General features: G+C 53.9%; 9 protein-coding genes across 9 annotated transcripts; 6 read left to right on the top strand and 3 right to left on the bottom strand.

Annotated features, from left to right (window-relative positions):
• Nucleotides 1-303: 303 nt before the first annotated feature.
• MAM_03435 (ubiquitin-activating enzyme E1 1) lies at nt 304-6123 on the top strand (the record flags this gene model as incomplete). The annotated part of the gene is made up of 6 exons (XM_040822234.1): nt 304-604; nt 675-1817; nt 2682-2746; nt 2901-3277; nt 3335-5324; nt 5395-6123. The coding sequence occupies 6 exons, from the start codon at nt 304-306 to the stop codon at nt 6121-6123; spliced, it is 4605 nt and encodes a 1534-aa protein (XP_040680039.1).
• An 888-nt stretch (nt 6124-7011) lies between these two features.
• On the top strand, nt 7012-8274 carry MAM_03434 (uncharacterized protein; the record flags this gene model as incomplete). The annotated part of the gene is made up of 4 exons (XM_040822233.1): nt 7012-7014; nt 7107-7271; nt 7344-7649; nt 7732-8274. The coding sequence occupies 4 exons, from the start codon at nt 7012-7014 to the stop codon at nt 8272-8274; spliced, it is 1017 nt and encodes a 338-aa protein (XP_040680038.1).
• Nucleotides 8275-9425: 1151 nt separating this feature from the next.
• On the top strand, nt 9426-12004 carry MAM_03433 (uncharacterized protein; the record flags this gene model as incomplete). Its single annotated transcript, XM_040822232.1, has 3 exons — nt 9426-9523; nt 9618-9754; nt 9828-12004. 3 exons carry the CDS (start codon nt 9426-9428, stop codon nt 12002-12004), a joined length of 2412 nt encoding a protein of 803 aa, XP_040680037.1.
• Nucleotides 12005-12966: 962 nt separating this feature from the next.
• Nucleotides 12967-15443, bottom strand: MAM_03432 (Sec1 family superfamily; the record flags this gene model as incomplete). The annotated part of the gene is made up of 5 exons (XM_040822231.1): nt 12967-14616; nt 14676-15064; nt 15127-15214; nt 15305-15342; nt 15410-15443. 5 exons carry the CDS (start codon nt 15441-15443, stop codon nt 12967-12969), a joined length of 2199 nt encoding a protein of 732 aa, XP_040680036.1.
• A 1006-nt stretch (nt 15444-16449) lies between these two features.
• Nucleotides 16450-17166, bottom strand: MAM_03431 (D111/G-patch; the record flags this gene model as incomplete). The annotated part of the gene is made up of 1 exon (XM_040822230.1): nt 16450-17166. One exon carries the CDS (start codon nt 17164-17166, stop codon nt 16450-16452), a length of 717 nt encoding a protein of 238 aa, XP_040680035.1.
• Nucleotides 17167-18142: 976 nt separating this feature from the next.
• On the top strand, nt 18143-18945 carry MAM_03430 (uncharacterized protein; the record flags this gene model as incomplete). The annotated part of the gene is made up of 2 exons (XM_040822229.1): nt 18143-18747; nt 18873-18945. The coding sequence occupies 2 exons, from the start codon at nt 18143-18145 to the stop codon at nt 18943-18945; spliced, it is 678 nt and encodes a 225-aa protein (XP_040680034.1).
• A 1705-nt stretch (nt 18946-20650) lies between these two features.
• Nucleotides 20651-23188, top strand: MAM_03429 (Alkaline phosphatase D-related protein; the record flags this gene model as incomplete). Its single annotated transcript, XM_040822228.1, has 10 exons — nt 20651-21202; nt 21267-21426; nt 21498-21664; nt 21716-21807; nt 21863-21982; nt 22049-22161; nt 22219-22418; nt 22483-22578; nt 22645-22891; nt 22977-23188. The coding sequence occupies 10 exons, from the start codon at nt 20651-20653 to the stop codon at nt 23186-23188; spliced, it is 1959 nt and encodes a 652-aa protein (XP_040680033.1).
• A 904-nt stretch (nt 23189-24092) lies between these two features.
• Nucleotides 24093-26388, top strand: MAM_03428 (C2 domain containing protein; the record flags this gene model as incomplete). Its single annotated transcript, XM_040822227.1, has 2 exons — nt 24093-25135; nt 25203-26388. 2 exons carry the CDS (start codon nt 24093-24095, stop codon nt 26386-26388), a joined length of 2229 nt encoding a protein of 742 aa, XP_040680032.1.
• A 38-nt stretch (nt 26389-26426) lies between these two features.
• Nucleotides 26427-26897, bottom strand: MAM_03427 (thioesterase family protein; the record flags this gene model as incomplete). The annotated part of the gene is made up of 1 exon (XM_040822226.1): nt 26427-26897. One exon carries the CDS (start codon nt 26895-26897, stop codon nt 26427-26429), a length of 471 nt encoding a protein of 156 aa, XP_040680031.1.
• Between the last annotated feature and the right edge of the window lie 500 nt (nt 26898-27397).

Here is a 27397-nt window from a genome sequence, read left to right as displayed (position 1 = left end):
GGGAGCAGCCCGGCATCTTTGATGATACCTCTCATGCGGAAACGCTGTAGTTTTTTACTTAAGTATTTGAGTCTAAGTACTTACGTAGGTACCAGGAGCTTACTAAAGTTCTAAAGCTGGTAGTTTGCGTCAAGTAAGTTAGTGGGCTGAAGTCACGGACACATCGCTTTGCACGTGATAGCGTGTCTCGATCGCGTGGCAAATTTGAACTGACCGGAAACTCCCCTCCGCGTGTACCTCCTGGCTGCGCCTTCCGCCATTTTTTCACGCAGGCGGCCATCATGCCCCCTTCTCAAAGATGACATGGCTGCCCCAAGAGATCTGGATATTGAAAGTGACTACGGCTCTGACATTTCTCCAGAGGAGGAGTTGCTTCTCATGAGACTTTGTGCAAAATACAGCCAAGCCGCAGAGGGCTCTGCCCATCCCCTACGCCGCACTGAACCCGACGACAGTTCCAATGTATACATACTCCCTGGTCGCGCGAATATCATCCACCATGAGAACCTTACGGCCGCTGAGGGCAGTGGCATGTCCACGTCTTTTTCAGTCATGCAACCGAACCGCGTCGAGTCGCTCGACGCGGATGTCACCTATCCCGACTGTGCGTCACCAGCTCTATGACATTGGAGACTGACCCTGACTGACTGACTGACTGACTGCAAAGCGATTAGTAAGTCGGGAATTAGCTGGAATTTCTGACAATGGACATAATGCTTGTAAGACGCTGGATGAAAGGGGTGCGGAATCTGAGGAGTTTGAGGATGATTGCTCTCCTCTTCAAATGTTCCGTTCATATCCCCGGAAGCCATTGAGTGTTACCGACCTTACAGCTGGAGCCTGGTGCGAACTGCAATACTGGTATACGCTCACAAGGCTCCCTGGCGGTCGACGGACGTTGACCCCTGCCATGAAAGGAGGCTCGATAATCCACAGGAAGCTTCAGGATGAAGTACACACCGCAATCCAGATCGACGTCTCGACAAAAGAGGATGGCTTCGCACTGAGAATGTGGAACTTCATTCAAGGTCTGAGGACCTTGCGTGAAACAGGTATAACCCGGGAGTTGGAGGTTTGGGGAATGGTCAACGGCAACTTCGTGATCGGAGTGATCGACGAACTGACCCACGAAAATCCAAATGCAGAATTTGAAAACGACCTCACGGGAAAGTCAATTCCCGCTCCGAATCAAATTCCTTTAAATAGTTATTTAACATCCAATGGAACACCCACTGATGCGCTTCCGCCGCCCAAGGTGTACCTCACCGATGTTAAGACGAGAGGGAATCGATCTCCTGTGTCAAAGGCCTTGCTGCGACCTGCAAAGATACAATTATGGCTCTACCATCGATTTCTATCAGACATCGCTGCTGGAAGGCTTGACTTTGTCAAGTTGTTTCGACGTTACGGACTCGACCCTGATGAAACGTTCTCTGATGGTTTTATTGCTCAGGTGGGAGGCCTCTATGGTGAGATCTTCCATGATATGCCATCACGGAACGTATCCTGTTGTCACGAACATGTGACCCAGGACGCGAAGAGCCGTGGCCCCGGGCCGCTATTAAAGTACCAGACACTCCGAGAACTACTACTGCTCGTGGAAAAGGAAGTGGAGCTCACATTTCCAGAGGGGCAGAAATCTTTGGGCCTGATGCTCCGGCTCCAGTACATCCACCGCGACGATGGGGAAGAAATAGACGTTCACGATTTTCCTGTCTCCAGTCAGGCCCTGGATGGGTATCTTGAACGATATATGGCATGGTGGCAGGGAGAACGAAAAGCGAGTGGCGTCGATATAGAAGAAGCCTTCAAGTGTCGTACATGCGAGTTTTCAGGCATCTGCTCGTGGAGAATTGCTATGGCTGAAGAGCACATGCAGAAAGCTCGGCTACGAGAACGGATAAGGCGTCAAGGGAGCAGACGTTGAACACGAGAATGACGTGCGCGTGCCCACAGTGTATGATGATAGCAAAAGGGGAATGCTTACACTTATGCAGTTGCATGATTTTGTTCCAACTAGAGATGGCAAATGCATGTAAACTGAGGACAAGAAGAGATTGCGAGCAGCTGTCAGTCATGCGAGGCAGTGAACCTCATGGGAAAACAGCCATAGTAGAAAAGAGACATAGGCAATTCATAGCAGCAAACATCTTCACGTTGGAAGTTAACCGACTGTGAGGAGGCGATAATGTGGAGATCAGCCAGGAAATTCCCCTTCCGGGTCGGTACCTTAGTATAAAGGCATTTATTATGAGGCACCTAAGTACTCTTAAGTAGGCACTCTGTACCGACTTAAGTGCCAAGTACCTAGGTATCTAGTTGCTTAACGTTGCCCCTCAGTCCGTCGCACAAACCGACCGACCCCTCCTTTGTCAGCCATATGTCTGGCGGACTCGAGTCCTCGGCGTCAGTACTTCCCTCATCATCCCGCCCGACGTGGACTTGCTTCGCACCAGTCAGCAGCAATCCGGCGAAGCTGTCCTCTCCCACCTCCCTGACCAAATTGCCAATCCGCCCGCGAAGCTGAGACTTGGTGGCATCGCTTGACCACGAAGTCTTGAATCAAGGCGTTGTGTCCCCGCCTTCGTCTTCCTTACTTCAGATTCTGCATCTTGGTGGGTTGAGCTCGACCCTAGGGTGCTGAGTATCTGTCTTCACCATTCCGCTCTCCGCTAGCCCAGACCTGCTGGGGAAGCGAAAGCTCTCCAACGAGGAGTCTCCACCCAACATTAAGAGGATTATGATGGTAAGAACTTCATCATGTCGTCGGGCCGTGCTCTTCGCCTGGCTTGATGAGCTCTCCCAACCGAGCTCCGGCCAATGCCATGACCCCTACTGCTACCGCCGGAATCATTCTGCAGTTGATGAGGCTGCTCAGCATGCTAACTGCTGTGGCCTAGGGCACCAAACTTCTCGAGGTCGATCACGCGACCAGGATGCAGGTAGACGAATCGGTTGTTGGCCAACCCGAAATCGATGAATCCCTTTACAGTCGACAGCTCTACGTCCTCGGCCACGAGGCCATGAAGCGTATGGGTGCCTCGAATGTCCTTGTCATTGGTCTGAAGGGTCTCGGTGTCGAGATTGCCAAGAATATCGCTCTCGCAGGTGTGAAGAGCCTGACGCTATACGACCCTGCACCTGTTCACATGTCCGACCTGTCTGCCCAGTTCTTCCTTACCCCAGCAGACGTTGGCATCCCCAGGCACGATGCGACCGCGCCGCGAGTAGCCGAACTCAATGCTTACACTCCCGTGAAGATACACAAATCATCTGGGTTTGTAAATTCATGTTTTTAGCGCTTTACAAAGAGTTTTTGCTAATTGGACAGTAGCCTGGATGCCGACCTCTCTCAGTTCGACGACTACCAGGTCGTCGTCCTGACCAACACCCCTCTCCAGTCTCAAAAGAGCATTGGCAATTATTGCCACTCCAAGGGTATCTACGTCGTAGTGGCAGACACTTTCGGATTGTTCGGTTCGATTTTCTGCGATTTTGGCGAGAACTTCACGGTGACTGATCCGACCGGGGAGACACCCTTGAGTGGTATCGTTGCTGGAATCGACGAGGAGGGCCTTGTGTCGGCATTAGATGAAACCCGACATGGTTTGGAAGATGGTGACTATGTTACATTTTCCGAGATTGAAGGAATGGAAGGTTTGAATGGCGCGGAGCCTCGAAAGATCACCGTGAAGGGGCCTTACACATTCTCGATCGGCGACGTGACCGGTTTTGGCCAGTATAAACGGGGCGGCATGTACCAGCAAGTCAAAATGCCGGAGCCGATCGTCTTCAAAGATTTCACCGCATCTCTCAAAGAGCCCGAGTTCGTCGTGTCGGACTATGCCAAATTTGACCGACCTCAGCAGCTTCACGTCGGCTTCCAAGCTCTTCACGCCTTCCAACTTTCAAAGGGCCGCCTTCCAAAACCAATGGATGATGAAGATGCTGCAGTTCTTCTTGGCGCTGCAAAGCTATTTGTGAAGGAAGAGAACTTGGAAGTTGAACTAGATGAGAAGTTACTGAAGGAGCTTAGTTATCAGGCACAAGGCGACTTGAGTCCTATGGCTGCTTTTTTTGGAGGTATTGCTGCGCAGGAAGTCCTCAAGGCCGTGTCTGGCAAGTTTCAACCCATCAAACAGTGGATGTACTTTGATTCTCTTGAGTCACTTCCCACGTCGACAAAGCGCAGCCCCGAACTTTGCAGACCACTCGGTTCTCGATACGATGGCCAAATCGCGGTGTTTGGTAGAGAATACCAGGAGAAGATTGCAAACTTGACCCAGTTCCTTGTTGGGGCTGGCGCCATCGGTTGTGAAATGCTTAAGAACTGGGCGATGATGGGCCTAGGTACTGGACCTAAAGGTAAGATTTTTGTTACTGATATGGATTCCATTGAAAGGAGCAATTTGAACCGCCAGTTTCTATTCCGTGCCAATGACGTCGGCAACATGAAGAGCGACTGCGCCGCCAAAGCTGTGCAGCGAATGAATCCAGACCTTGTTGGTCACATTGTGACCTTCAAGGACCGGGTCGGCCCCGACACGGAGGGCACTTTCAGTGAGACTTTCTGGAATGGACTGGATGGTGTTACGAACGCGCTGGACAATGTCGAGGCCAGGACGTACGTTGACCGACGCTGTGTGTTTTTCCGCAAGCCCCTCCTTGAGAGCGGCACACTTGGAACCAAGGGAAATACTCAGGTTGTTCTGCCTCATATTACCGAGTCCTATTCTTCGTCCCAAGATCCACCTGAGAAGGAATTCCCCATGTGCACTATTCGAAGCTTTCCCAACAGAATCGAGCACTCTATCGCTTGGGCCAAGGAGTACATGTTTGAAAAATGCTTCGTCAAAGCACCTCAAACGGTCAACTTGTACCTGACACAACCCAACTTCATGGAGACCACCCTCAAACAGGGTGGTAATCAGAAAGAGACACTGGAAATTATCCGTAATTACCTCACCACAGAACGACCCCGTACCTTTGAAGATTGTATTGCATGGGCAAGAATGCAGTTCGAGACCGAGTTTAACAACAAGATCCAGCAATTACTGTACAACTTCCCCAAGGACTCTGAAACTTCGAGCGGAACACCGTTTTGGTCTGGCCCAAAGCGCGCACCCGACGCCCTCAAGTTTGATCCAAACAACCCGACTCATTTCGGGTTCGTGGTTGCTGCTGCCAATCTTCATGCCTTCAACTTCAACATCAAGACGCTCGGAATCGACGAGTCCATCTACCTGCGTGAACTGGAAAATGCGATTGTTCCTGACTTCACCCCCGACGCTAATGTCAAAATCCAGGCAGATGATAAGGAACCAGTAAGCCACCCTCCCCCCCAATTCTCATAGTCTTACTTCGATTCGGGCATCCGGACTGACCTTCCACCAGGACCCCAATGCTGATGGAAACGAAGATGAGGACGAGCTTCAGAAGATTATTTCTAGCATTCCTCCGCCAAGCACGCTGTCTGGTTTCCAGCTGCAGCCAGTCGAATTTGAAAAGGACGACGATTCCAATCACCATATCGACTTCATCACAGCATGCAGCAACCTGCGCGCCGAGAACTACAAGATCGAGCCAGCTGATCGGCACAAAACGAAATTCATCGCCGGAAAGATCATCCCGGCCATCGCTACGACCACTGCACTTGTGACTGGGCTGGTAGCCATGGAGCTATACAAGGTCGTTGACGGCAAGAAGGATATCGAGCAGTACAAAAACGGATTTATTAACCTTGCTCTGCCATTCTTTGGCTTCAGTGAGCCCATTGCCAGCCCCAAGGTCGTGTACAAGGGACCAGAGGGCAAAGTGACCCTGGACAAGATCTGGGATCGATTCGAGATTGGTGACGTGACTTTGCAGGAGCTCTTGGATCATTTCAAGGCAAAGGGCCTGACAATTGTCATGCTTAGCTCCGGAGTTAGTCTGCTCTATGCCAGTTTCCATGCCCCAGCGAAGATGAAGGAACGCATGGGCTGGAAGCTCAGCCAACTCGTGGAGAACATTTCAAAGAAGCGAATACCTGAACACCAGAAGGAGGTTATCTTCGAAATGGTGGCTGAGGACATGGATGAGGAGGATGCAGAGGTTCCTTACATCAAGGTCAGGGTGCGATAAATAAAAAATATGAACTAGAACTCATGGCTGCGCGGCTATGAAAGAAATTGTATTTTTTTTTAATTGGTTGATAAATCCTACTACCCATAGATGAATAATCTCTCCTTTCGCGTTAGCTCAAGGCTCATATTGGGGGAGTGAGATATGATGACAAATGATGCAACTGCATCATCGGTGTTAGGAATGTCTCCTGGCCCTCAAAGTGCCCGCCGACGGCTTGCTTGCACGCTGTTTTTTACCAGAGCGACACGTCTCTTGACTGCTGCTTCACGTTTGCGAGGGGGGACGAACAGGCCAGTTGTGACTGACAAGTCAAGCAAGGCACTAGGCCAATTCTGTCGAGGCCATGGGTACCTACGTATTTTACGTCATCATTGGCAATTATTGATGAGCGGGGTTGCAAAACATCCGTAATCAGCTGAATCAGACAGCTACCTAGGTACTTAAGGTAAAAGGTTACTTACCGAGCACCCAGGTAGGTGCCTAGGTACTTATTAGAACCTAGCTCGTTGCTCCCTGTTGCAACCTGTGTAGGTACTCGCTAGGTATACACACGAGACACCTCTTAGCTCTCCACTCCATATAACTGCAACTTGTCGCCAAAGTTGCGGCCTGGGATTTTCTGTTGAGCTGCATCAGATGAAGACAAGCTCCCAAGTCACCGGCTTACTGACAAGACCTCGTATTCGACGCAACTATCGAGGAGAATTCGTCAACTGCAGCACCCCTCCTCACCTTGGTCCCCCCAGAGCTAGAGCTGCTGTGCACATAAGCCGCAGCCCCGCATTCTGTCATCACTTTTTGCCAGCTTCAATCTCTCGCATTTTGCCCGCTTCAAACTCTCATCATATATATAATTCCGAGCCCTCATCGCAGGCTCAAGCCAGAATGGTAAGTCTGAAAGTTGTCAAGTCGTTCTTCCTTCGTACCTCGTTGCCTTTGCCCTCTTTGGCAAGCAATCATCACTAACATGCGGCTTACAGACTTCGTCCGCCAAGATTACTGATTGGGTCCATCGCAACGATAAGTCTGGTGAATTCAAACGCCAGGTCAGCTCGTTCAGAGACTGGATCTCTAGGGAATCTGGTGCAAAGTTTCCTCCTGAGAAGGGAAGATATCATTTGTACGTCAGCTACGCATGCCCTTGGGTACGTTTCTTTTTCCTTTGTCACTCGTTGCCTCTGGTCGTGTGTATTAGCGGCGGCTCATGATGAATATAGGCTTGTCGTACACTTGCCGCTCGAAAGCTCAAGGGTCTCGAGGACATCATCTCCTACTCCGTGGTGCATTGGCACCTGGGCCAGGAGGGATGGCGTTTTGTAACCAAGGATGAGAAGGAACCCGGCGAGAATGTGATTCCTGATCCCATTGACGGCCATGAAGATTTTACACATTTGCGCCAGGTGTATTTTGAGTCTTCTCCAGACTATTCGGGACGGTTCACCGTCCCAGTGTTGTATGACAAGAAGACCAAAAGGATTGTGAGCAACGAGAGCTCCGAGATTTTGCGCATGTTCGGTTCTGAGGTTCGTTACTGCTATGCCGATGACGGGGGCTTGCCCCGAACAGGCCACGTCATACAGGCACTGACTGACCGTCTTTCCACAGTTTGATCATCTCATTGAGGAAAAGTATCGCGCTGTGGCGCTGTATCCCGAGAGCCTGCGCTCGCAAATCGAAGAAGCCAACACCTGGCATTACGACCTCATCAATAACGGCGTGTACAAGTCTGGTTTCGCCACCACATCCGAAGCCTATGAGCGCAACGTCATTGCTTTGTTCGAAGCGCTCGACAAGGCTGAGAAGCACTTGCGCGAACAGAAAGACGGACCGTACTATTTCGGAAAGAATATCACAGAGACGGACATCAGACTCTATGTCACCCTGGTCCGCTTCGATCCCGTCTATGTCCAGCATTTCAAGTGCAACATTCGCGATATTCGCTCAGGGTATCCCGCTCTGAACAAATGGATGCGCAACCTGTATTGGAACCATGCTGCGTTCAAAGATACCACGCAGTTTGACCATATCAAGTGGCACTACACGCGGAGTCACACGCAGATTAACCCGCTGTCGATTACGCCTGCCGGGCCACTGCCCCATATTATGAAGTTGGATGAAGAGGTCCCTGCTGTCGCGGCGAAGATTTGAAAGATCGGAGGGAGGATTGGATGCGTGGATTCGTCATTGTTGCCTTTGGTAGTTTTGACCCCAATGTTGCAATTTGTAGTTATCATCTAATACAGGGCTTTGATATACAAGGTCTCAGTACATTGAAGCCGGTTTTATGTTTCTGCCAACCTACCACGGGCCAGTCTGAGCGCTTAGAGAGAGGGCGAGAGAGAGAGAAGGGGGCACAGGGAGAGCCATGCATCTTCGGCCGATTGAGATTGAGCTGTGACTCGGACTCAGCGCTGCTCGCCATAACGCCTGGCTCGCAGTCGGGGGCCTGCGCACTACAGGTATCTTTTGGCTGCGCCCTCTTAGCGACCTACTTCCTCACCAGGTTTATATGGCTGCCAAGGTACTCCGCGCCTGCCAGGTGCTCGGTACTTGGTTGCGCCCAGGTGGTTGGTTAAAGTAGCCACCTGGATAAGCGCTGCCAACGAATTATTGCCGTGCACCAGCCAGCCCAACTCGGCGCTGGGCATTGGGCACTGGAGTCTGGGCCAAAGCGCACCAGCCACACTTGACTCGGCTGACCACTCGCCACTCCCCACCTCCAGTCTCCTGTTACTTCAGAACTTTCAGGCATCGTTCGCATTTTCTTCCACTGCGAATCCACCGAAGCTCCTGAGTCCTCATTCCGCTCCGTCGCACAATCATCCCCCTCCTTTCCCAATCGTCTTCTCCAAACTCTGCTCTGCCTCCCGCTTACTATTCCTGAATCATAGATATTCTTTCCATCGATATCCCCGAAATCTGCAGCCCGTACCTCCGTCGCACCTTGGTTGACAAGATTCCATTTCCCGCCTCCCTTCGCCCAACATTGATCCCAACTCCACCGCATCGCACCCCTGGTCTGATCCGACTGCCTCGACAGCTTCGACTACGCGGCCTCTTGGCTTCTTGACTTACTACTCCCTTTGCGTCGATTACACCGTCAATCCGGATAGCTCCACGTCGCTTTCTCTGTTCATACGCCGTGGGCTTTTTTCCGTCTCGTCCTCTGTAGCGGCCCGCGTCCTGTGCCACCGCACTATCAAAGTCAAACCCCGTCACCGCTGAAATTCTCGTCCTCGAACCTCTGCGGCGCAAGGTGGCCGTTCGGCAGATGGGCATCACAGCTCTACCCCCCTGATATGGCCATTCGATACTCAGCAGATTTTCTGCTGCACCTGCGAGACTCACCGCTATGTACCAGACCAACCAATCTCCCTCCCGCAGAGGAGTGGATGGGGTGAGTCGGAGAGTCGCTCCATGAATATTAGTCAAGAGTCTTGCCGGGAGCCATTGTCGCCATGGACCCCTTTGCTAACCGATTACCACTCTAGTCAAACGCTCGAACAGCTACAACGACAAACCGCAAAACCAAACAACGACAGACCTAATAGAACCAGCGATTTATCTCTCCTTGATCAGACCAACAGACGGCCGGGCTTGGATCGTCAAGTCGCCCGCAACAGTGCAAGTCCGTGCCCTCCAGTCGAAATCCCCCTTGTCGTTTCAATGTGCTGACGATTGGGGTTCGAACCCTTGTAAAGACCCGGATGACATCGTCTTTGGCCCCCCTCGCATGGCCTTCTCCTCCGCTCGAGGAAACAAGCCTGCGGAAAATAACGACAAGACCGCCAGAGATTCCGATTCTCCAGGCCGTATAGCTTTTCGAAACCGAGGCGACAACGATGGAGATCGTTTTCGTGACGGCCGCACCAACCCCGCGAGACGTCGTGGCGATACCGACCAGGATAGCGATGGATGGAACATGGTCAAACCTCGCAAGAGCTTCGGTACCGAAGGCGCTGAGCGATTTCATGGCAAGATGGGCGGCAACTTCCGCGAAGACCGACGTCCCACAAGAGACGCCAACACCGCCAGCAACAGGGATGATCGTGACAACACCCGAGAACGTCTTGGTCGGGCCTTTGACGCCTTCAGCAGAGACAAGGACGCTCCAGATACCGAGGGTCGGCCACCTCGAAATGGGCTCAACAGAAACAAGACCGACAATTGGCGAACTATAGAAAGCAACGACGCACCTCCTGTGCCGGAGAAGCGAGATCGAGACCGAACCAAGAGTTGGAGGGACAGAGACCGCGATGCCGAGCCCTCAGATGACCGCAGTGCGGGCCGAAACAATGACCGTCGCTGGGGTCGGGACCGAGATCAGCGAAACGAACGCGAACCTGAATGGCTTGACGAGCCAGCCGACGCCCGAGAGGCGCACACGCAGCAGGACTTCCAGAAGTGGATGGAACAGATGAAGAAAACTAAGAGCGGATCGTCGTCCAGTGCCAAAGCATCGGATCCTCTTCCTGCTGAGCCGCCTAAACCCTCCCTGCCTGTAGCTCCTGTGGAGACCGGGCCGGACAAGTTCTTCCTGGCGTTTGGTGGGACAAGCGCCGGCACAGACGTGACGTCGCCAAGCGAACCCAAAGACGCGGCATCCTCCAAAGCGAAAACCGGCGGGAAGTCCTCTCGATTTACTTCATTCTTCTCGCAACCCCAGGGAGACTCGCGACCTCGAACAGAAGCTTCCACGCCACTGACAGGGCCTCCTGTAAACGGACCAGGTTCTGCGTCTGGATCAGCCCCGGCTCCTCCCAGTACACTTGCTGCGCTTCTTGGCTCTGTAGCCGGCCATGGAGTGGCATCTCCTGGTGCTCCAGATGAAGAGCGGCAGGCCTTTCAATCTTTACTCGCAAAGCTGCAAAAGCAATCTGTGAGCGCTACTCCGCCTGGCCCTTCCCCGTTTGCTGCTCCTCCCCAGAGCAATCCTTCGGATAACAAAAACTCCACAAGCTCTCCGGAACCTCTTCACCAGTATGCGGGCGGTGTCAGAGATGCGTCTGCGTCTTTGGGTCGCCCAGCATCCCAACAGCCTCACCAGGAAATTCTCGCCCCTTGTCCACAGCAGCAGTCTGCTCGACCGGAGCAGCTTCTTCAAGATGTTGGTGGGCACCATCAGCGTGTCTCCAGCCAAGGGTCTAACAATCGAGCCGAGGCCAACGCCGCTCGCAACAATAGCAATACCGAGTTCTTGATGAATTTGATGAGAATGGCACCAGAGACTCATCGACCTGATCAGGGGCGCAATCACTCCCAACCCCAACCTCAACTTCAAAAGCATTCATCGTTGCCTCCGTTCAACGAGCGAGAACAGGAGTTCCCCGGGCGTGAGAACCGAAACAATGAAAGGGTCATGCGTCCACAGCCGCCTCCAGGCTTTCCCATGGGCGAGTCGTTCCACACCCTTGAGCGGGAGGCACGACACACCCAGCCAACCCAGATCCTGCAGAGACCGCCACCACCCGGGCTGGATCAGATGCCACCAAACTGGATGGCCAGTACAGGACAAATACCACCTCCTCAACAGAGAGGCCCGATGCTCCCACCCCCTGGGCTTGCGGGTGGTCTCGGTCCCGGCGGCCCGAATCGCAACATGCCTATGCCGCCGATGTTCCCGCCCAACTTTCCTCCTGGGGCAATGCCTCCTCCGCCGCCAGAGGCTATGGGCGCGATGCCTCCCCGAAACATGCCTCCTCCACCTCCAGGGTTCTTCAGCGGACCGCCGCCCCATGGCTTCCTACCTCCTGGACTGGGCGGCTTCAATGGACCTCCTCCCGGACCCGAGGGATTCGGTGGCCCTCCATTCGAAACTCGAGGAATGCCGCCCTCTGCAAGCAACAACGGCAGAGGCGCCGCCTATGGCCGGCCGTAGACCACTGCACGCGAGCTCGATGCTCAGTTTCGGTTCTGCGGCCTCCCACGCTACACCTGGAGCTTTTGCACTTTTTTTCACAACGTGTGTGTTTCAAGCCCAAGGTTGTTTATTTGGCGACGAATCGCAAGGCAGGCCCAGACTACATGATTGCAAACAATAGTCCTAATGGTAGCGTTTAGTAGGCGGCCTGCCACATGAGGGCTCGCCGGCAAATTTATATCCCCCGTTTTTTTGTGATTTTTCTTTTCTTTTAGGGGGAGGGGCTTCAGTCGTCCCACTTTTGCGTCTTCTCAGGGCGAGAGTTGGCTCCCCTCGGAACAATTGCCTTGGAGGATCATCTCTTTAAGGAAACAAACGTTCAGCCTATATGACTGTGTGCAAGAAGAAAAAGGCGGCAAAGGAGGGGCGTTTTGTAAATCCGCCGACTGGCTCATTGCTCAGGCAGGCAGGGGGCATGTGTGCGTCGGCACGGTCATGGCAACGGCAATGGCAATGGCAAAGTCAACGGGAGGGGATAGGACGGGGCGCCGGCGCGCATTCATCAGGGGGCTCGGTAGTTGGGCGTGTCGTAGGCAGCCGTGAATTGCAGATTCGGGCACACTCGCGTCGTTGCCTGCGGAACGTGAATGGGCTCTGCGACGGCCCGGGTGAATGAGTCGTGCTGTTTCTGGTGTTGCCGCCCGCTGACCAGTCAATGAGTGCGTCTAGCTGTGTTGGTGCGTGCGTGTGTGTGTGTGTATATACATATATATAGGCAGGTATCATTCTTGGCCACTTCATGACTGTAATTATTATCCTATCATCTTCTACGCGCACCAACACAAGCGGTCCCGTGCAAGCACTACTCCGCACTAGTAACACATCTGTTCAACAGGTGTCATTGTACAATCGCATTTGCCTCAGCTGCTCCCCTCGTGAGAGCCAGTTCCGCGCTCGCATCTTCTCCCCCGCAAAGAATCCTACTTCTTCATGCCTAGGAAGTTTCTCTTCTTCTTCTCCTTGGGTAGCTTTCCGTCCTTCTTGGCGGGAGGAGAACCGTTCGCGTCCAGACGGAGGTTGGACATGGAGCCGACGGGCGGCGCCGGCGGCACGGGCGGTGTGGGTGCTCCCCCGGGGGGGCCAACTGGGCGGCCGGGAATGCCGCCAGATGGCGGGGGTGCTCGTCCCGGAATGCCGGCCATTCTAGGACCGGCACCGGGGGGGAACTGCTGGCTCGGCGGCGGTGGACGTTCGAACAAGTGAGCTGGGGCACGGGGTTTCGGTCGTTCCATGGGGATGTCGAGCTGGCGCTTGTCGCGGCTCAGGTCGGCGACCTGACGGGTGAAGAGCTTGGGGGTCAGCATGTGCGACGTGGCGAGGACAATGTCGCGGCTCTTGTCGCGGCCGACCTCGTAGCAGACGCGACTCTCCGAGTACGTGGCACCGCCGGCCATGAAGACGATGATTCTTTGGCGGTTCTCGGGCGGCCGCCGGCCTGCCGCGGCCCAGTTTGGTCGTCCGGCACGGAGGGACCCGCCTTGCGCTGCAAGAAGGTCCTCGTTTGGGTCCGAGGGTGGTTTGACGTACGGGAACGTGGTTTGGTCCAACGTTCCCTTGGTGAGCTCGTCAAGCAGGGACTTGAGGACGGGTTCGAATCGAGAAAGAGCATAGTCTTCGTTTGGTTGAAAGGCCTTGGGGTCCTTGGGAAATAAGGGCGGAGGCCGCTGTCGCGGCTCCTTGAGGTTGTGTGATGTTTTGCCTCCAAGGAGCTCCAGGTTGGCAATGACTTCGCCGTCCTGGGGCGGTAAGGACGCGTGAAGGAGCAGTTTCTTGACGTCCTCTGTGATGATACCGCCTCTGTAGAGGACGTATATTACAATCAGCCGCAGGCGATCGGCTGGCTGTATTGCCTCATCATCCAACAGCCCCACGACCGTTTCAAGGATGTTCTTGGGCTTCCTGTAGTCCTCATCTAGGCCTGTCGACATTGTTTGCTCGGCAGACGCCAGGTCTGGAAGTTTGTAGTTCTGGAATGCGTTCATGCATTCCTGTGCCATGGTGAGATGTAATGAATACGCGGATTTCATTTCTTTGAACTGCGGCAGGCCTGCAAGCATGTCGCGGATGGTGTTGAGACTTGGAGCATCACCATTGTCAGACTTTTTAGTGAAATGCGGGTTCTCGTCGATGAACTTTTGGAAATCACCCATGAGCTTGTCAATGGTATCTTTCATATGTCGGTGTCGATTGTCGACCCAAATCTTGTCATCATCGCAAAGCTCCACGTCCTTCTGTTCCTCGTCCGGCGTGCCAGCGTTGATTGTGGTGCGAAACATGACCTTGTCACCGTCTTTGATGGGTAGCAGGTCGTGCGCCATGGCTTGGTAGGTAAATTCGTGCAACAATGGTGCCATAAGGTCCATTGATCGATCGGTAATTATGAGCGTGGAGGGTGGCCGGTTCGACGGGGGCGGATATTCGTTTTTGTGCCACTCGGCATAGACGTCTAGCTCTTCCTGCACAAATCTTGCCAAGTGGGAGCAAAGAACTGAGGCTTCGTGAAAGGCGGCGGTCGGTCGATAGTATCGGACCTTGGGGTATTCTCCCAAAGTAATGCAGACACCGGCAATCTACCAACGTCAGCAATTGTGATCATGGATGAAGTAAGGAACATGGAAGAAATCTATACCCTTTGCGCCAGCACTCGCATGTGTTTTGGAATCAAGTTGTTGCAAGCGGGGTGGTAAAGAACTGGGAAGCTCCAGGGATCTTTGAAGGTAATGAGGTGGGATTCTCGAGGATAAAAGTCGACAAGGAGAGTTCTCGGGTTTGCTACTGGTCTTGACCCTGGTCTTTGCTGTTGCGGCTGTACCATGAGGCTTGCGACGCCGGGAAAGTCGTTAATCTTACGTGTCAGCTTGGGATCCAGCAAGCTTGTCCATATTAAGTATGCTCGTCCATATCGCCTTCCGTCAAAGTCGGCAAGGAGACAGTCGACGATGTGCGGCTCCGGAGTAAGGATGTAGATGGCCTCCATGTCAGGGTTCGGCTCTCGTCGCTCCTCGATCCGTTCAATGGCTGCTCGGCAAGGTTAACTGGCGGGTGCACCGGTTGACGAGTCGGAGACTGGCTAAACTGACTAGCTACAGAGCTGCTGAGGATATCATCTTCTTTGACGGAGTTGTATACGAGTTTCTCCGAGGCCTCGTCGACAATGAGACATTTCCACTGTTTGGATCGGCGGGCGTGACAGTGACATTAGCGCGCCTAGGCTCTTCGTGTCGAGTAAGAAAGGGGACGGCGGATTCTGCTGCTTACGTCTCCTTGGGTTCGACTCCGTATCTCTTGCAGTATGACTGCAGCATGACGGTCAGTGGGAAATCGAGGCCAACAGCTTCGGTACAAAGGGCTCCATGTCCATACCATCGTGATGCTCCTGGGTCGCAGAGAACCCCATGGTGGGCAGCGGGAGAGGTCGTCTGCTCTCGTCGGCCGACGGCTCAGGCGGTTGTGGGTGTACTCGAGCTGCAAGGAACGTCGATGTAGGCTCACAGCTACGTTGAACCAAAGCTTGCGAGCGGTTGTGACGCCGGTCCGTATGCGAAATACAAGGGTGAAGGGATGAAGGCTGAGGTAGCTTGGGTTTCTGGTGACCGGTGACGGGGACGGCGGACGGCGACGGCGACGGTGGGGTTGGCGTCTTGGTCAAGGTCTACCGACCTAGGAAGGCACCTGGGCTGCCTGCAGAAGTACTTTGGCGGGGTCTGGAACGCGGGCCAGGGCCCATGGGGCACCACGGTAATAAGCTGCCTGACAGTACGTGGGTACTTTGCCGGCTGGCGCAAACAGGTACCGATCAAGTGCCGAGAGGTAACTTGCTAACTAGACTTGGATTGAGCCTCCCTGAGACTCACCGGAAACTCGGACCAATGTTGAGCTGCTCACATGTGCACATGCAGCCGCCCGCACGCCGCATGCTTCATTGCTGCCAACTCCGTACCTACTTTTGCATGCCGCTGGTGGCACCCGCGACTCCGTGACCTCGCCTGAGGCTGGCAACTGGTCTGGTCAATAAGTCGTCCACCGAGGCCAACAACGAACACCCTCAGCCTGTCCTCAGGCTTGGTAACATCAATAACTCAGTGGACTTGGCGAGGCCTCGACGTCACGGCGGCGATCCACTCACTCCTACGGAGTAAGCAAAGTTGCTCCAGAGGCCAGGTGGATGCGCCATCTAGATCTGAGGCGCCGGGGGGGTGAGATCATCTGAAAGAAATGTATTCCCTAGATGGAAAATGTACAAACGGCCTAGCCTATTTCTCCATCTGGTCTCTTCATTCATCGAGAACGCTTTCATAGTAGCCGTCCATGAGCGAGGGAGCGTAAAACGGAGTACATATGTTGACACGTAGCTTCGCACACCTCACGTACCTGGCCATGACATTCCTTGTTCAACTTATCCGCTACTCGTCCATCTTTCGTCGCAGATAGCTCTCCACGTCCACACTGCCATAAAATTCTGCCTGGAGCCGCTCCTTCTTTTGTTTCTCCTTTGCCATAGCCTGCTTCACTTCCTTGCTTGTCAACTTGCGGCGCAGTGGCTCTTTGGGCTCCTGTTTCTGGCTTTCGGGGACTTCCGCCGCACCAATGCCCAGCCTATCGTCCTTTGCCTTTGTCTTGATGGGATATCGCACTCCCTCGCCTTCGAGGCCCAAACCACGTCTCGCATCCGGGTCCCACCCTTGGGACTTGAGGGCTCGCAAGTCCATGCGTGATCTGTCCAGCGCTGACGGCGGATGTGAGTGAGGCATGCTTACTTGATGAGCCAATGATGCTTCATGCTCCTTCGACCACGAAGTGATGGGAAGAGAACAAGTTGGGCATATTTCGGCTTCGTCTCGGTTGCTCGAGGCTGGCTGGGGTTGGTGACTGGCCGTCGCCGTGGCCGCTGCAGAAGCCAGAGCAGAAACAGACTTGACTTGCCCCTGTCCCAAGACTATGCTCGCATACAAGTCGCCGATAGCAGACACCGCTCGAGGCTCGGGGACGGCTGCTGTGCCGTCGTCTGATTCCGTAGCCCGGACAAATGCGACCTCCTTGCGCTTCAACCCAGAGCCAAAGGCCCTTTTGTGATGCAGCGGGATCTCGTCATCTTCGGCGTCGTCTCTCGGCCGGCGCATGACCGGGCAAAACCAAGACCTGTATGTGACCAGATGCCAGGTCCGTTGGGTCGTAGGTCCCGTCTCCACGACTATGTGATGGTGCGACGTGTTGTGCCGGAAGAGGGGAGAAGGAGACCTCCGGTTTGGAGTCTTGACTCTTTAGACACTCTACAGTCTTTCCGCTTCAGCCGCGCCCCACTTGGACGCACACTCACCGTGACTCGACTCGCGCACCCTTCCTGCCCTACCGTGGAGCGTTCCGTGGTCTGGACCCGTTAACCTTTTGAATAAAACAAACGACATTGCGCCGGCAAAGAGCGTCATACCAGGTCGGATATCAAGCCTCGATGGCATATGTACCGAGTTAAAAGTCTTTTCGTCGCTCCGGGGATGACATCCTTACCCGGTGTACCTACTTCGGTTGGTGACGATGTCCTTGAGGGTAAACCCCTGAACTTTGGTCCAACTTTGCATCTGCTTCAATCTGAATACTCCCATCGTGCTGTTTGTTCCGAAAAACTGTAGCGCCTGTTATTGAATGCAGATTCTGGAAAGGCTGCTGACGACTATACGCCTCCACCAGTACCTGGGTAGGTATTTGCCGTAGAATGGACGAAACAATGATTCTCAGACCCAGCTGAGCAAACTCGGCTCATTCCAACGTATTGACACTTGCAAGTTGTGACGGACGGCCGGCAGATCAGAAGGCAGGTGCCGACCAGCTGCCAGTCCCCGTTGGTGACATATATATTTGTTTACCGTGCAGGCAAATGGTCGTGCTTCATCCCTTACAAATATTGATCCTCACGGTACGATCAAATCACCATTGATTTCTCCTCATAGCTGATAGCCTTTGTGTTACGTCTGTTCCTGCGACTTGCTTCGAGTTGTTCTGTACAGTGCTTCCACGATCTCAGGTACAGATTAAACATGGACACTCTGGAATTTCCATCTGCACACTACAACATCTGATGCCTTTTTCTAGAACAGGATAATGGATGATCCGTTTCGGGACCATGATCGGAACCCCTCGTCGCTGCGGATGGAAATAGAGGATCGTATTCGGACAAGGCTCCATGGCTTCTATTTCGCTGCCAGCGACACGATTCTGGGGAGCAAACACAATGACAAAGCCCTGCTGCAGGAGCTGTGCCCAGATGATTCCGGGAACAATATCACTTCGGACGTAATCAACTACATCCTCAGAACCCTGGTAGCGTGCGGCCGGCAGTGGCACATGCTGGACGCCCTTGACCCATTGCGATTCTGGAAATCGGTAACCAGTATGGGTGAAAAGAACTCGAATGTCCGCATTGGGCCCATGTATACCAGAAACCTCATAACGGCCCTAGTAAGAGCACGTCAACGGTATATTCTGCGCCAGGGTGCCATCTATCCCAACTTTCGCGTGGAAGACGATCTCAAGCCTGGCAGTGACACGGCTGCACAGGCGCTGCTCGAACGCATTATGGGTTTGGGTGATCCAACTCAGTTCTCTGGCGATATTTTCATGAACCCACTTTGTAGCGATTTGGAGAAGCGAGACTTGCTAAAGCATGCTGTACAGTACGGCCCAGTCAAACAGATCTCCAGCAAGAGGTATCAACTTGCCCAGGGGGCTCCGCAGAATCTACATCCCATATCGGTTCTTGCCCGAAGGCCGGCAACTTTAAACTCGAGAGGTTTTGTGGAAAGCCTGGTAGTTGGTCTAACACCCGGCTTAGGAAAGCTTGGCGACATCACGTCGCCAAAAACAGTCCCTGCGAAGCGGACAATTACACCAACCCGACGTCATGACCATGAGTGGCCTCGTACAGCCAGTTGTGGCAGGGGAAAAAAAGAAGGGGGCCTATTTTTAACGCCGACTCGATGCAAAAGACATGTCGGAGGAAAAGAATCACCACTGTTGGATAGGAGAAGCACCGAGAGCACACAGCAGAGCAACAAACGAATTAAGACCAGCGTCAGATCAGATACACAGGCCGCACCACGCTCCCCCACCATTGTGCAATATCTAAGGAGCTCGCTTGAAGTTGAATCAAGAGTATAGTCGAAAGGTTGCAGATCATGTATGTTGGCGTTGCAAACAGTGGCTGGACTCCCCTCATGTGGATCACCACGATTATCGAAGGTGTTGACGACGGAGGTGACTGAGGGCTGGCGATGGGTCCCGGCAGTCACCACGGTTGACTAAAATGTAGATATAACTATAGTATCGAGGCTCTGAATAGCTAATTTGGAACAGCTTCTACCGTACGAGATCGAGAAGTTGCAAACTGTTCCATCCAGTGCTGATTGTGCTGGAAAGCTCACCAGTAGACTCATTTGGCCTCTGAAACAAGATTCACGACTGCGATCCAAGTGGCTGCGCGTCTGCATGAACCAAGCATCTGGGCCAGCCATATGACTCTTGTGGCCTCTACAAAAGCGGCAGTCCAGGCCAAGATTGCCTAGACAACGCCTGGATGACGCCGTAGAACACCCACACGAAAATAGGTCATAAACGAGATGTGACTTGAGAGTAGTATTGGAGAGCGGACATTGACCGTCTGAGGTCATTTACTGCTGGAAACCCTCACCCGTACAGCTGTCGCATAGCATATAAGGTGGTCGACTACCACACACAAAAGGTGTGACGTGGGCCACGTCCATTTTTGAACGTGACAACAGCTCTGCGACCCATGGCCTTGTCTGCGGCTGCGCCCGATTCGCTCATGCGCTCAAGTCTCGACACGCAATCTGGTGCAGCTAAGGCCACGTGCTCGGATGATGGATCTGTGTCTGCTCTCTTGACCGCACGAGAACAGCCCACGCGGCGTGCTGCCGGGCCCGCGTGCCTATATTTTGTCGACGAACCCATACGGACCTTGCCAGGCCAATGGGATTGAGTGAACTATGGATGGCGAGGTGGATATCCCATGATGAACAACAAACATTACCTTTCAACTACAGTTTTCCTGAAAATACGACGCCGGGGGCTTGTCTTGCCCGCAAATGCTGGTAGTCTCGAGGCGAGGAGAGGAAAGGAAAGGGAAGGAAAGCCGGAAGACACTAAAACGGGCCTCGTCGAGTAGATGACCAAGTTGCCAAGAGCTAAGTGGTAGCCCTGACTTTGAAATTCTTGGCCAATTGGCGATGACGCGGCGTGCACGTTGGCGATGTCCCTGCTGATCATTTCTTGAACCCGCCATAACATGCCGTGTTGCAACGGCCCGCAAACCCGACCCTCGCTCCAACATCCTACACTTGTACTCCGTAGCCCGGACTCTCTTTCCTGTTTCCGTCCGGGTGGGCGGTGATCCGAGGTCGCGTGTGCCACTTGTGAAGCCGTGAAAAACACGCGCAAAACGTGCATGTATCCAGGCAATTCTGTTGGACGCTACCGCCTTTGCAGTCGGAGGGGATGCGGGGAGAATGCGCAAAATAATCGAGATGAAAAATTTTCTCGCTTGACCGTGGGTGAAGACGAGGAGTTGGATCAGATGTGACCCTACAGCTCCTCATGGTAAAAGAGGCGGCCACCGAAGAGGGGATCCAAGGGTATCTCAGACTCCAAGACTTACAGACACAAAGGGGAGAAAATGAGGAGAAAATGAGGCCCCAATTCTTGCTTCGCACTACCGGCTTCCTGGCTGGTATGGCTATTGCCAGCTTCGACGGGAATCTTAACTACGACAGCCCCTCCAGGCGTCATGAACGCCTCGGCATTGACGTTGAACTCATTGAGCGTCGGTCATGGAAGCGCGACAACGTAGCCTATCAGCCGTCGCAGCTTCACTTCACTCATGGTATTGCCTCTGGTGACCCGTGGCCCGGGAGTGTCATCCTCTGGACTCGCGTTGCTCCCAGAAATGAGTCTGACAAGAGCGAGGTGACGGTCGACGGTACTGCTCCTCTCTGGGACCATGAGACGCAAAAGTATATCAAGGCCGATCCTAACCCCATCTGCGTTGAGTGGAAGGTATTTCAAAGTAACTATGCGAATAACACCAACCAGACGGTTGTGGCCACCGGCAGGGCCTACACAACTTCGGACATTGATTATACCGTCAAGGTAGGACAGTTCTCTTTAATCTCGTGACCGGAAAGAAGTGCTGATTGTGATTTTTGGAATGCAGGTCGAAGCCAAGGGACTCGAGCCCCTAACAAAGTATTTTTATCAGTTCAACATTTGCGGGTCTTCTAACAAGAGCCCTGTTGGCCGTACTAAGACTTCGCCTGCCAAGGAAGATGCGGTTTCCAGGTTGAGCTTTGCTGTGTTTTCTTGCAGCAACTTTCGTGGGTGATGGCCCATGGCCTTCACGGCCTTGAACTTGAGATGAGTGATGAAAGGCTGACGGTGTCAATAGCCAATGGCTACTTCAACGCATATGGGAACGCTGCGAGAAAGGATAAGCACGACTATGTTCTCCACCTCGGTGATTACTTTTATGAAACCGGAAGGGGTGGTGAGCGTGCTACCAAACCCTCTGGAACCATCTGGACTCTCGGCGACTATAGGACTCGCCACGGACTGGTTTGTCTTGCCAGGGTCCTTCTCATGTATTAGTTACTCACAAAACAACAGTATCGAAGCGATCCCGATTTGCAACTCTTGTCTCAGAACTTCCCGTGGATTACTACGTGGGATGACCACGGTCAGTTCAACCGGTTGGCGCGGTACGAGAGGTTGCAGACTGATTCCAGACACAGAGTTTGCGGATAACGGCTACAGGGACGGCTTCAGTGGTCTCAACAATACTGAAGACTCATTCCTCAAGTCTGGCACCAAGGTGACTGTTGATACGCGCAAGGCTCATGCTGTTCGTGCATATTTTGAGTGGATGCCAATCCGGTGAGCTTTTTTTCTCCTGCCAGAGATTCTGTTGACGAAATATTGGGAGAGACTGATGCTATGCAGACAAACCGACCTGGACGACGGGCTGCGTGTCTGGCGATCCTTCCAGATGGGAAAGTTGATGGATCTTATAATCCTCGACACCCGAAACTATGACCGGAGTATCACTGACGTTTGTAAGTAAGCTGAAAAGGCCCCCAGCTGGCAATGTATAAACATACTGACAACTTTAGACTGGAACTCACACTACATCAGTGAAATTGCAGATGACGCTAGCCGCTCCTTGATGGGAGCCCGCCAAGAAAGCTGGTTCTATCGATCTCTCAGCCAATCCAAGGAGCGAGGTGCCACATGGCGTATTATTGGTAACCAGATTGTTTTCTCGCGCATCCTGGAGAATGATAATTGGGGTCTCAACGGCGATGCTTGGGACGTAAGTCGAGTCTGCAGTGCTCTTGCAGGTTACTTGGTGACGATGACGGCTGACGGCGTAGCAGGGCTATATTGCCAACCGCAACAGAACCCTGCAGCACATGTACGACAACGAGATTGATAACAATATCTTCCTGGCGGGAGACACGCACCAGAACTGGGTATGTGGCCAACAATGACGCGGGCAGGACAGGTGGAGGTGGAGGTGAAGCTGACGATGACGCTAGGTCTCTGACCTCGTCTGGCTCGGAAACAAGCCCTACGACAAAGCCACCGGACACGGAGCCATTGGCGTAGAATTCGCCGGCACGGCCGTCAGCTCCAGTGGTCAGGGGGGACCTATCGAGCCCGTTGCTGGTGACAAGGCGCGAGGCTTGGTGAAGCGCAACGACGAGCTTGGCTGGCAGGAGGGCTATTACCGTGGATACTTTGAGTTGACGATTACGCCTGACAGGGCGACCGCCCAATACTACGGTAAGTTTTCAGGACTGATGAGATGATGGAGAGCCAACAAGGGGAAACTGACGCATGATTTCATTTATTGTTGGGAACTTATCAGGCTGCCCTACCGTGGCGACCCGCAATGGCTGGGATCTTCCCCTGGCCAACTTCAGCATCGTGGCGGGCGGCAACCACCTGGAGCGTCCGATTGCGGGCGGCAAGGTCGAGTCTGGTGCGCTAAGAGGCGGCCAGGTCAAGCATACCAATTTGACGCTGGATACGAACACCGGCCAGTGGAAGGTGGTTGGTTTTGACAAGATGTACTTGTAGGGTGTGAGCGCTCTACCTCGTGGATGGTGTTTCGCCTCGTTACAGAGTAGCTGGTGAGCAACTTACCTTGAGGCCAGGCTGATATGCCGCACGGTTGCACATGCAATACTCGGTATGATGCAGTGACGGGTAATTGAATGACCTGGGGATCCCACTGCGTACTTCCACGGACTCCGTAACGTTACTCCGGAACTTATGACTTACACATCCCCCAGATCTTTTAGCGTCGGCGGGTCCCTTGTCAAAGTTGATAATCTGCCACCCACACCCACCCACCCAGCCTCTTCACAATGTCGGTTCAATTCTTCGATTGGGCAATGTGGCTCTCAGTCCTGGGTGAACCCCGTTTGGCGTGCTGATTCCGGAAGCTCGGCACCTGCAAAGTGCGGCTTGACGTCACAAACTTGACGCCGCCGCTTTGCGTGAGACGCCGCGATCAACGACCGACTGTGCAGTTGGTTGTTAGATCTGGTGTGTCCTCCGTAAGCCAGGCAAAGGCGTACGGGACGATAGCGAGGCAGGTTGCGCTTTGTTGCAGTTGGCTTTGTTACGACGCCTTCGTTTCCGCTTTGCTCTCGACTCTAACACTGATCCTCCAACTCCAGTATCGAATGTTCTTTGTGTCCTAACCCGTCGCCTGAAACCCTTGTGCTGGCCCCTAGCCCGTTGTCCTGAACCGGGAGCTCTCACATTCCAAAAACCGTCTCCCTTGCGGCCCGAGATTCAAAGACAGAAATAGGACAGACATGATCTGATATAAACGCAAGGCAGCCCACGACCGCATGCTCTTACTTTTAACCCTGCTGTATCAACGCGCCACATCACAAACGCGCATTGTTAAGCTCGACAACATTTTCTCGTGGAGAGAATCTTGGCTTCCCAGCCAAAAGTCCGACGCAACGAAATGGCCGCAATTGCTCAAAACCTACCCGTCACAACCGACGGCGTCGACAATGCGAAAAATGTCGACGGTGTCATCAATTCTGGGCACACGAAACCGGAAACGGTAAATCCACCCAGCGTGAACCAGACCAAGCCCGAAATGGATGCCGAAAATCTACCCAACGCATCCGATGGAACCAACCACGATAATGACCAAGCCAACGACAACCCCAACGACAACGCGGGCCGGGACGCTTCCAATACCGAGAATCCTCAATCGCCAGAAGTCGGAACCTGGCGGAAACCCAAGCCACTGAAATCAACCAGCGCTGGTCTGAAAAGGGCCATCAAGGGCAAGAAACCACCGGGGGGGTTTGACGCATCACCACTGCCGGACGCGCCTCAAGGCTACACCGTTCGATTTACCTTTCGCTACGCTACCAACTTACCAGCCGCTGACTTGAGCACTGCATCCTCTGACCCGTTTCTCACGGCCACGCTCACGGCGTCTAATCCCAAGAGACATAAGGAGGACCCCGACCTCGTCCACCGCACTCGCACCCTCAGGAAGACTACAGAGCCACAATGGAACGAAGAGTGGGTTGTCGCAAACGTACCCCCGTCAGGCTTCACCCTCAAGTGCCGCCTCTACGACGAGGACTTCGCTGACCATGACGATCGCCTGGGAAACGTGACAATTCACGAACCTCGGGTATTTGAGCAATGGGAAGGGATTCCGCCGCCAGGCAGGGAGTACGCTGCCAAAATCCGCGTCATGAGCAAGCGGGCTCTTATTGTCAAGGCAATAGCGTGCTTCTTCCGTTCTGACGTTCATCTCACCCCAAAACTTTGCGTCAGCATTGAAGTCATCGGTAAATCAGATCCACCGTTTGCACAAATGTGTACCATCGGGCCTACAAGGTGGACGAAACACTTCAGTCCCATGATTGGGAGGATAGCGGGCACTAAAGTGAACGAGAATGAGGAACACGATCAGGACGGGGGACGATCGAGCCAGGTCGACAACTCGGGCCAAAACGGTAAAGAGCGGAGCCAGAAATATGAGTAAGCCGAACATGCCCCCATTCGCATTCGTGGACAAAACTCCTTGTGATGCTGACCAAGTCTGCAGCTTCCAGGCAAATGAAATGCAATTGCAGGGCCCCGTACCACCCGAATTGTACCATCGCTATGTCGAGTTCAGGCCCATCATAGGTTCCATGTTCTCATCAAAAGGCATCCGTGGCAAAATCCTCAACATGGCGCTGCACAAGCAACATAACCGCGTGTACAACTACGACCAGACGACGGAATGGGGCTCATTCGAGCCGTGCTCCGAAGCAGCGACGCTTGCTTTTCTCAGACTCGCCCACTTTGACGAGGGCGGCCGAACCTTCACCTACGTACTCACGTTGGACGGGCTGTTCAAGTTTACCGAGACGGGGAAGGAGTTTGGGATTGATCTTTTGAGCAAGCACACCATGCACTCCAACGTGCAGACGTATATTGCCTGCTCTGGGGAATTTTTCATCCGGCGACTCGAACGACCCGTTGCGTCGGATGACCCCGAACCGGCGGAGAAGACGCATCCAAGTAATCACATCCCCGGCGGCCCGCCCGATGAATCGCCACCCCCCAACCCGGCGTACTACCAGCTTTTCATCGACAACGATTCCGGGACCTACCGACCCGACAAGTCGATTTTACCCAAACTCAAAGAATTTTTTGAGAGGAACTTCCCCAACTTGGGCGTCGTCACCATGCACTGGGAGGAAGAGGAGCTCCAGAAACTGAAGGAGGCTCAGCGCAGCGCCAAGAAACAGGAGGGCCGCATGGTCAATGTCGTCTTGAACAGGAGTCGGAGCAGCATCAGCTCGGCAGAGAGCGAGCTGGATGACCGCGACGAAACCTGGGAATCGGGCAAGAAGAGCAAGCGAGAAGCTCTGCTGGCCGCAGTCGAGAACCCTCGCACGATAAAAGACGCTCTGAATGGGTCCAAGCCCGCTAACGAGGGCAAAGAGAGAGAGAGAGAGAGAGAGAGAGAAGGAGAAGGAGAAGGAGAGAGAGAAGGAGAAGGAGAGGGAGACGGCGTGGGAAGGTTTGGTGGTTTTTGGCGTCGCGACGTATTTGCAATATTCAAAGTCTTGAGCAGTGTCTGCCAGCGAATGGGTTTGGCCCCTTGGCCTAGTACTCTCTATACTCGCACATACTTCGATACCAATATTTTTTTTTGCTGTATGCCGGCTTCCGTCGTACGGTCCCTCGCCGGGCCCGGCGACAAAGTCAATGCCAACATCGCTTCCGCTTGCCTGCCATGATGTACAAGCCGCCGACATGTGCGCTCCGGCACGTTGAACTACAAACTGGGCTGGAGGGCCACCCACGTGCTGGCGGCTGTAGCCAGAACGGCGGCCTGCCCATCCTTGACCTCGCACCTCACCTTGGTCTTCCGCCCTTGGATGCTCTCCGTCCAGGACGTCACCCACACCACGCCCGGGGCGGGCACGGGCCGCAAGAACTTGATCTCCAGGGAGGCCGTCAAGCTGCTCAGCTTGTGGACGAGCCCGTACTTGCCCAGCGCGGTGTTGATCTCGTTGACGGTGCCCATGCTTTCGTCTGCCATGGTCATGGTCATGCCGCCGTGGACGATGTCGCGGTAGCCGCTCAATCCGTCGCCCACGGCGAACAGCGTGTCCACACGCGCGATTGGGCGCGTGGGATCCCGCAGATGCGTCTCGTCGTCGGGGCGGAAAAGGCACAGCACGTGCCTGAGTCCCCTTGGGCAGGCGAGCGTTGCGCCGACGAACTGGTCGTGCTCCCGGGACATGGGGTTGAAGCATTGCGGGATGAAGGGGATGGCGGGGCCGATTCCGTGGGGGCTGTTCTCGCTCAGGAGGAGGTCGGCGCACCACGGGATCGAGGTGAAGTGCGAAAGGGCGTGCGGGAAGAGGTTTGGTGGTGTGTTTGGAGGGCGGAGGTTGAGCGGCGGGCTGAGCACCCGGTCTAGAGGGGGGCCTGCAGAGGTGGTTGTTGATGATGGTCTTGAGTCTGGACTGCCTGACAACGGGCGAATGCGTCCGGTCCGGGGGAAATGGGGAAATGTAGGAATGGCTCATCATCGAGGAGATGAATCGACGTGGGGGTGCGGTTTTGGCTTGCGGGGCGCGGGTGCGGGCCGGCTGCGCGGTTCACCGTGCAAGTCGCGGCGTCGAGCATATGATCTACATTGACTGGAACGAAGAAGCAAGCGGAATTCTGCGCAGGTCATAGGACTCGGGTTGTGCAATGTGCTGCCGCAGCAGAGTAGGGTGGTCGAGGTCGGCCGAG

This window comes from Metarhizium album, assembly GCF_000804445.1.
Source record: "Metarhizium album ARSEF 1941 chromosome Unknown scaffold_6, whole genome shotgun sequence".
In the NCBI taxonomy this organism is placed as follows: domain Eukaryota; kingdom Fungi; phylum Ascomycota; class Sordariomycetes; order Hypocreales; family Clavicipitaceae; genus Metarhizium; species Metarhizium album.
Note: the sequence above shows the minus strand (reverse complement) of the source record. Positions and strands in the feature narration are given on the sequence as shown.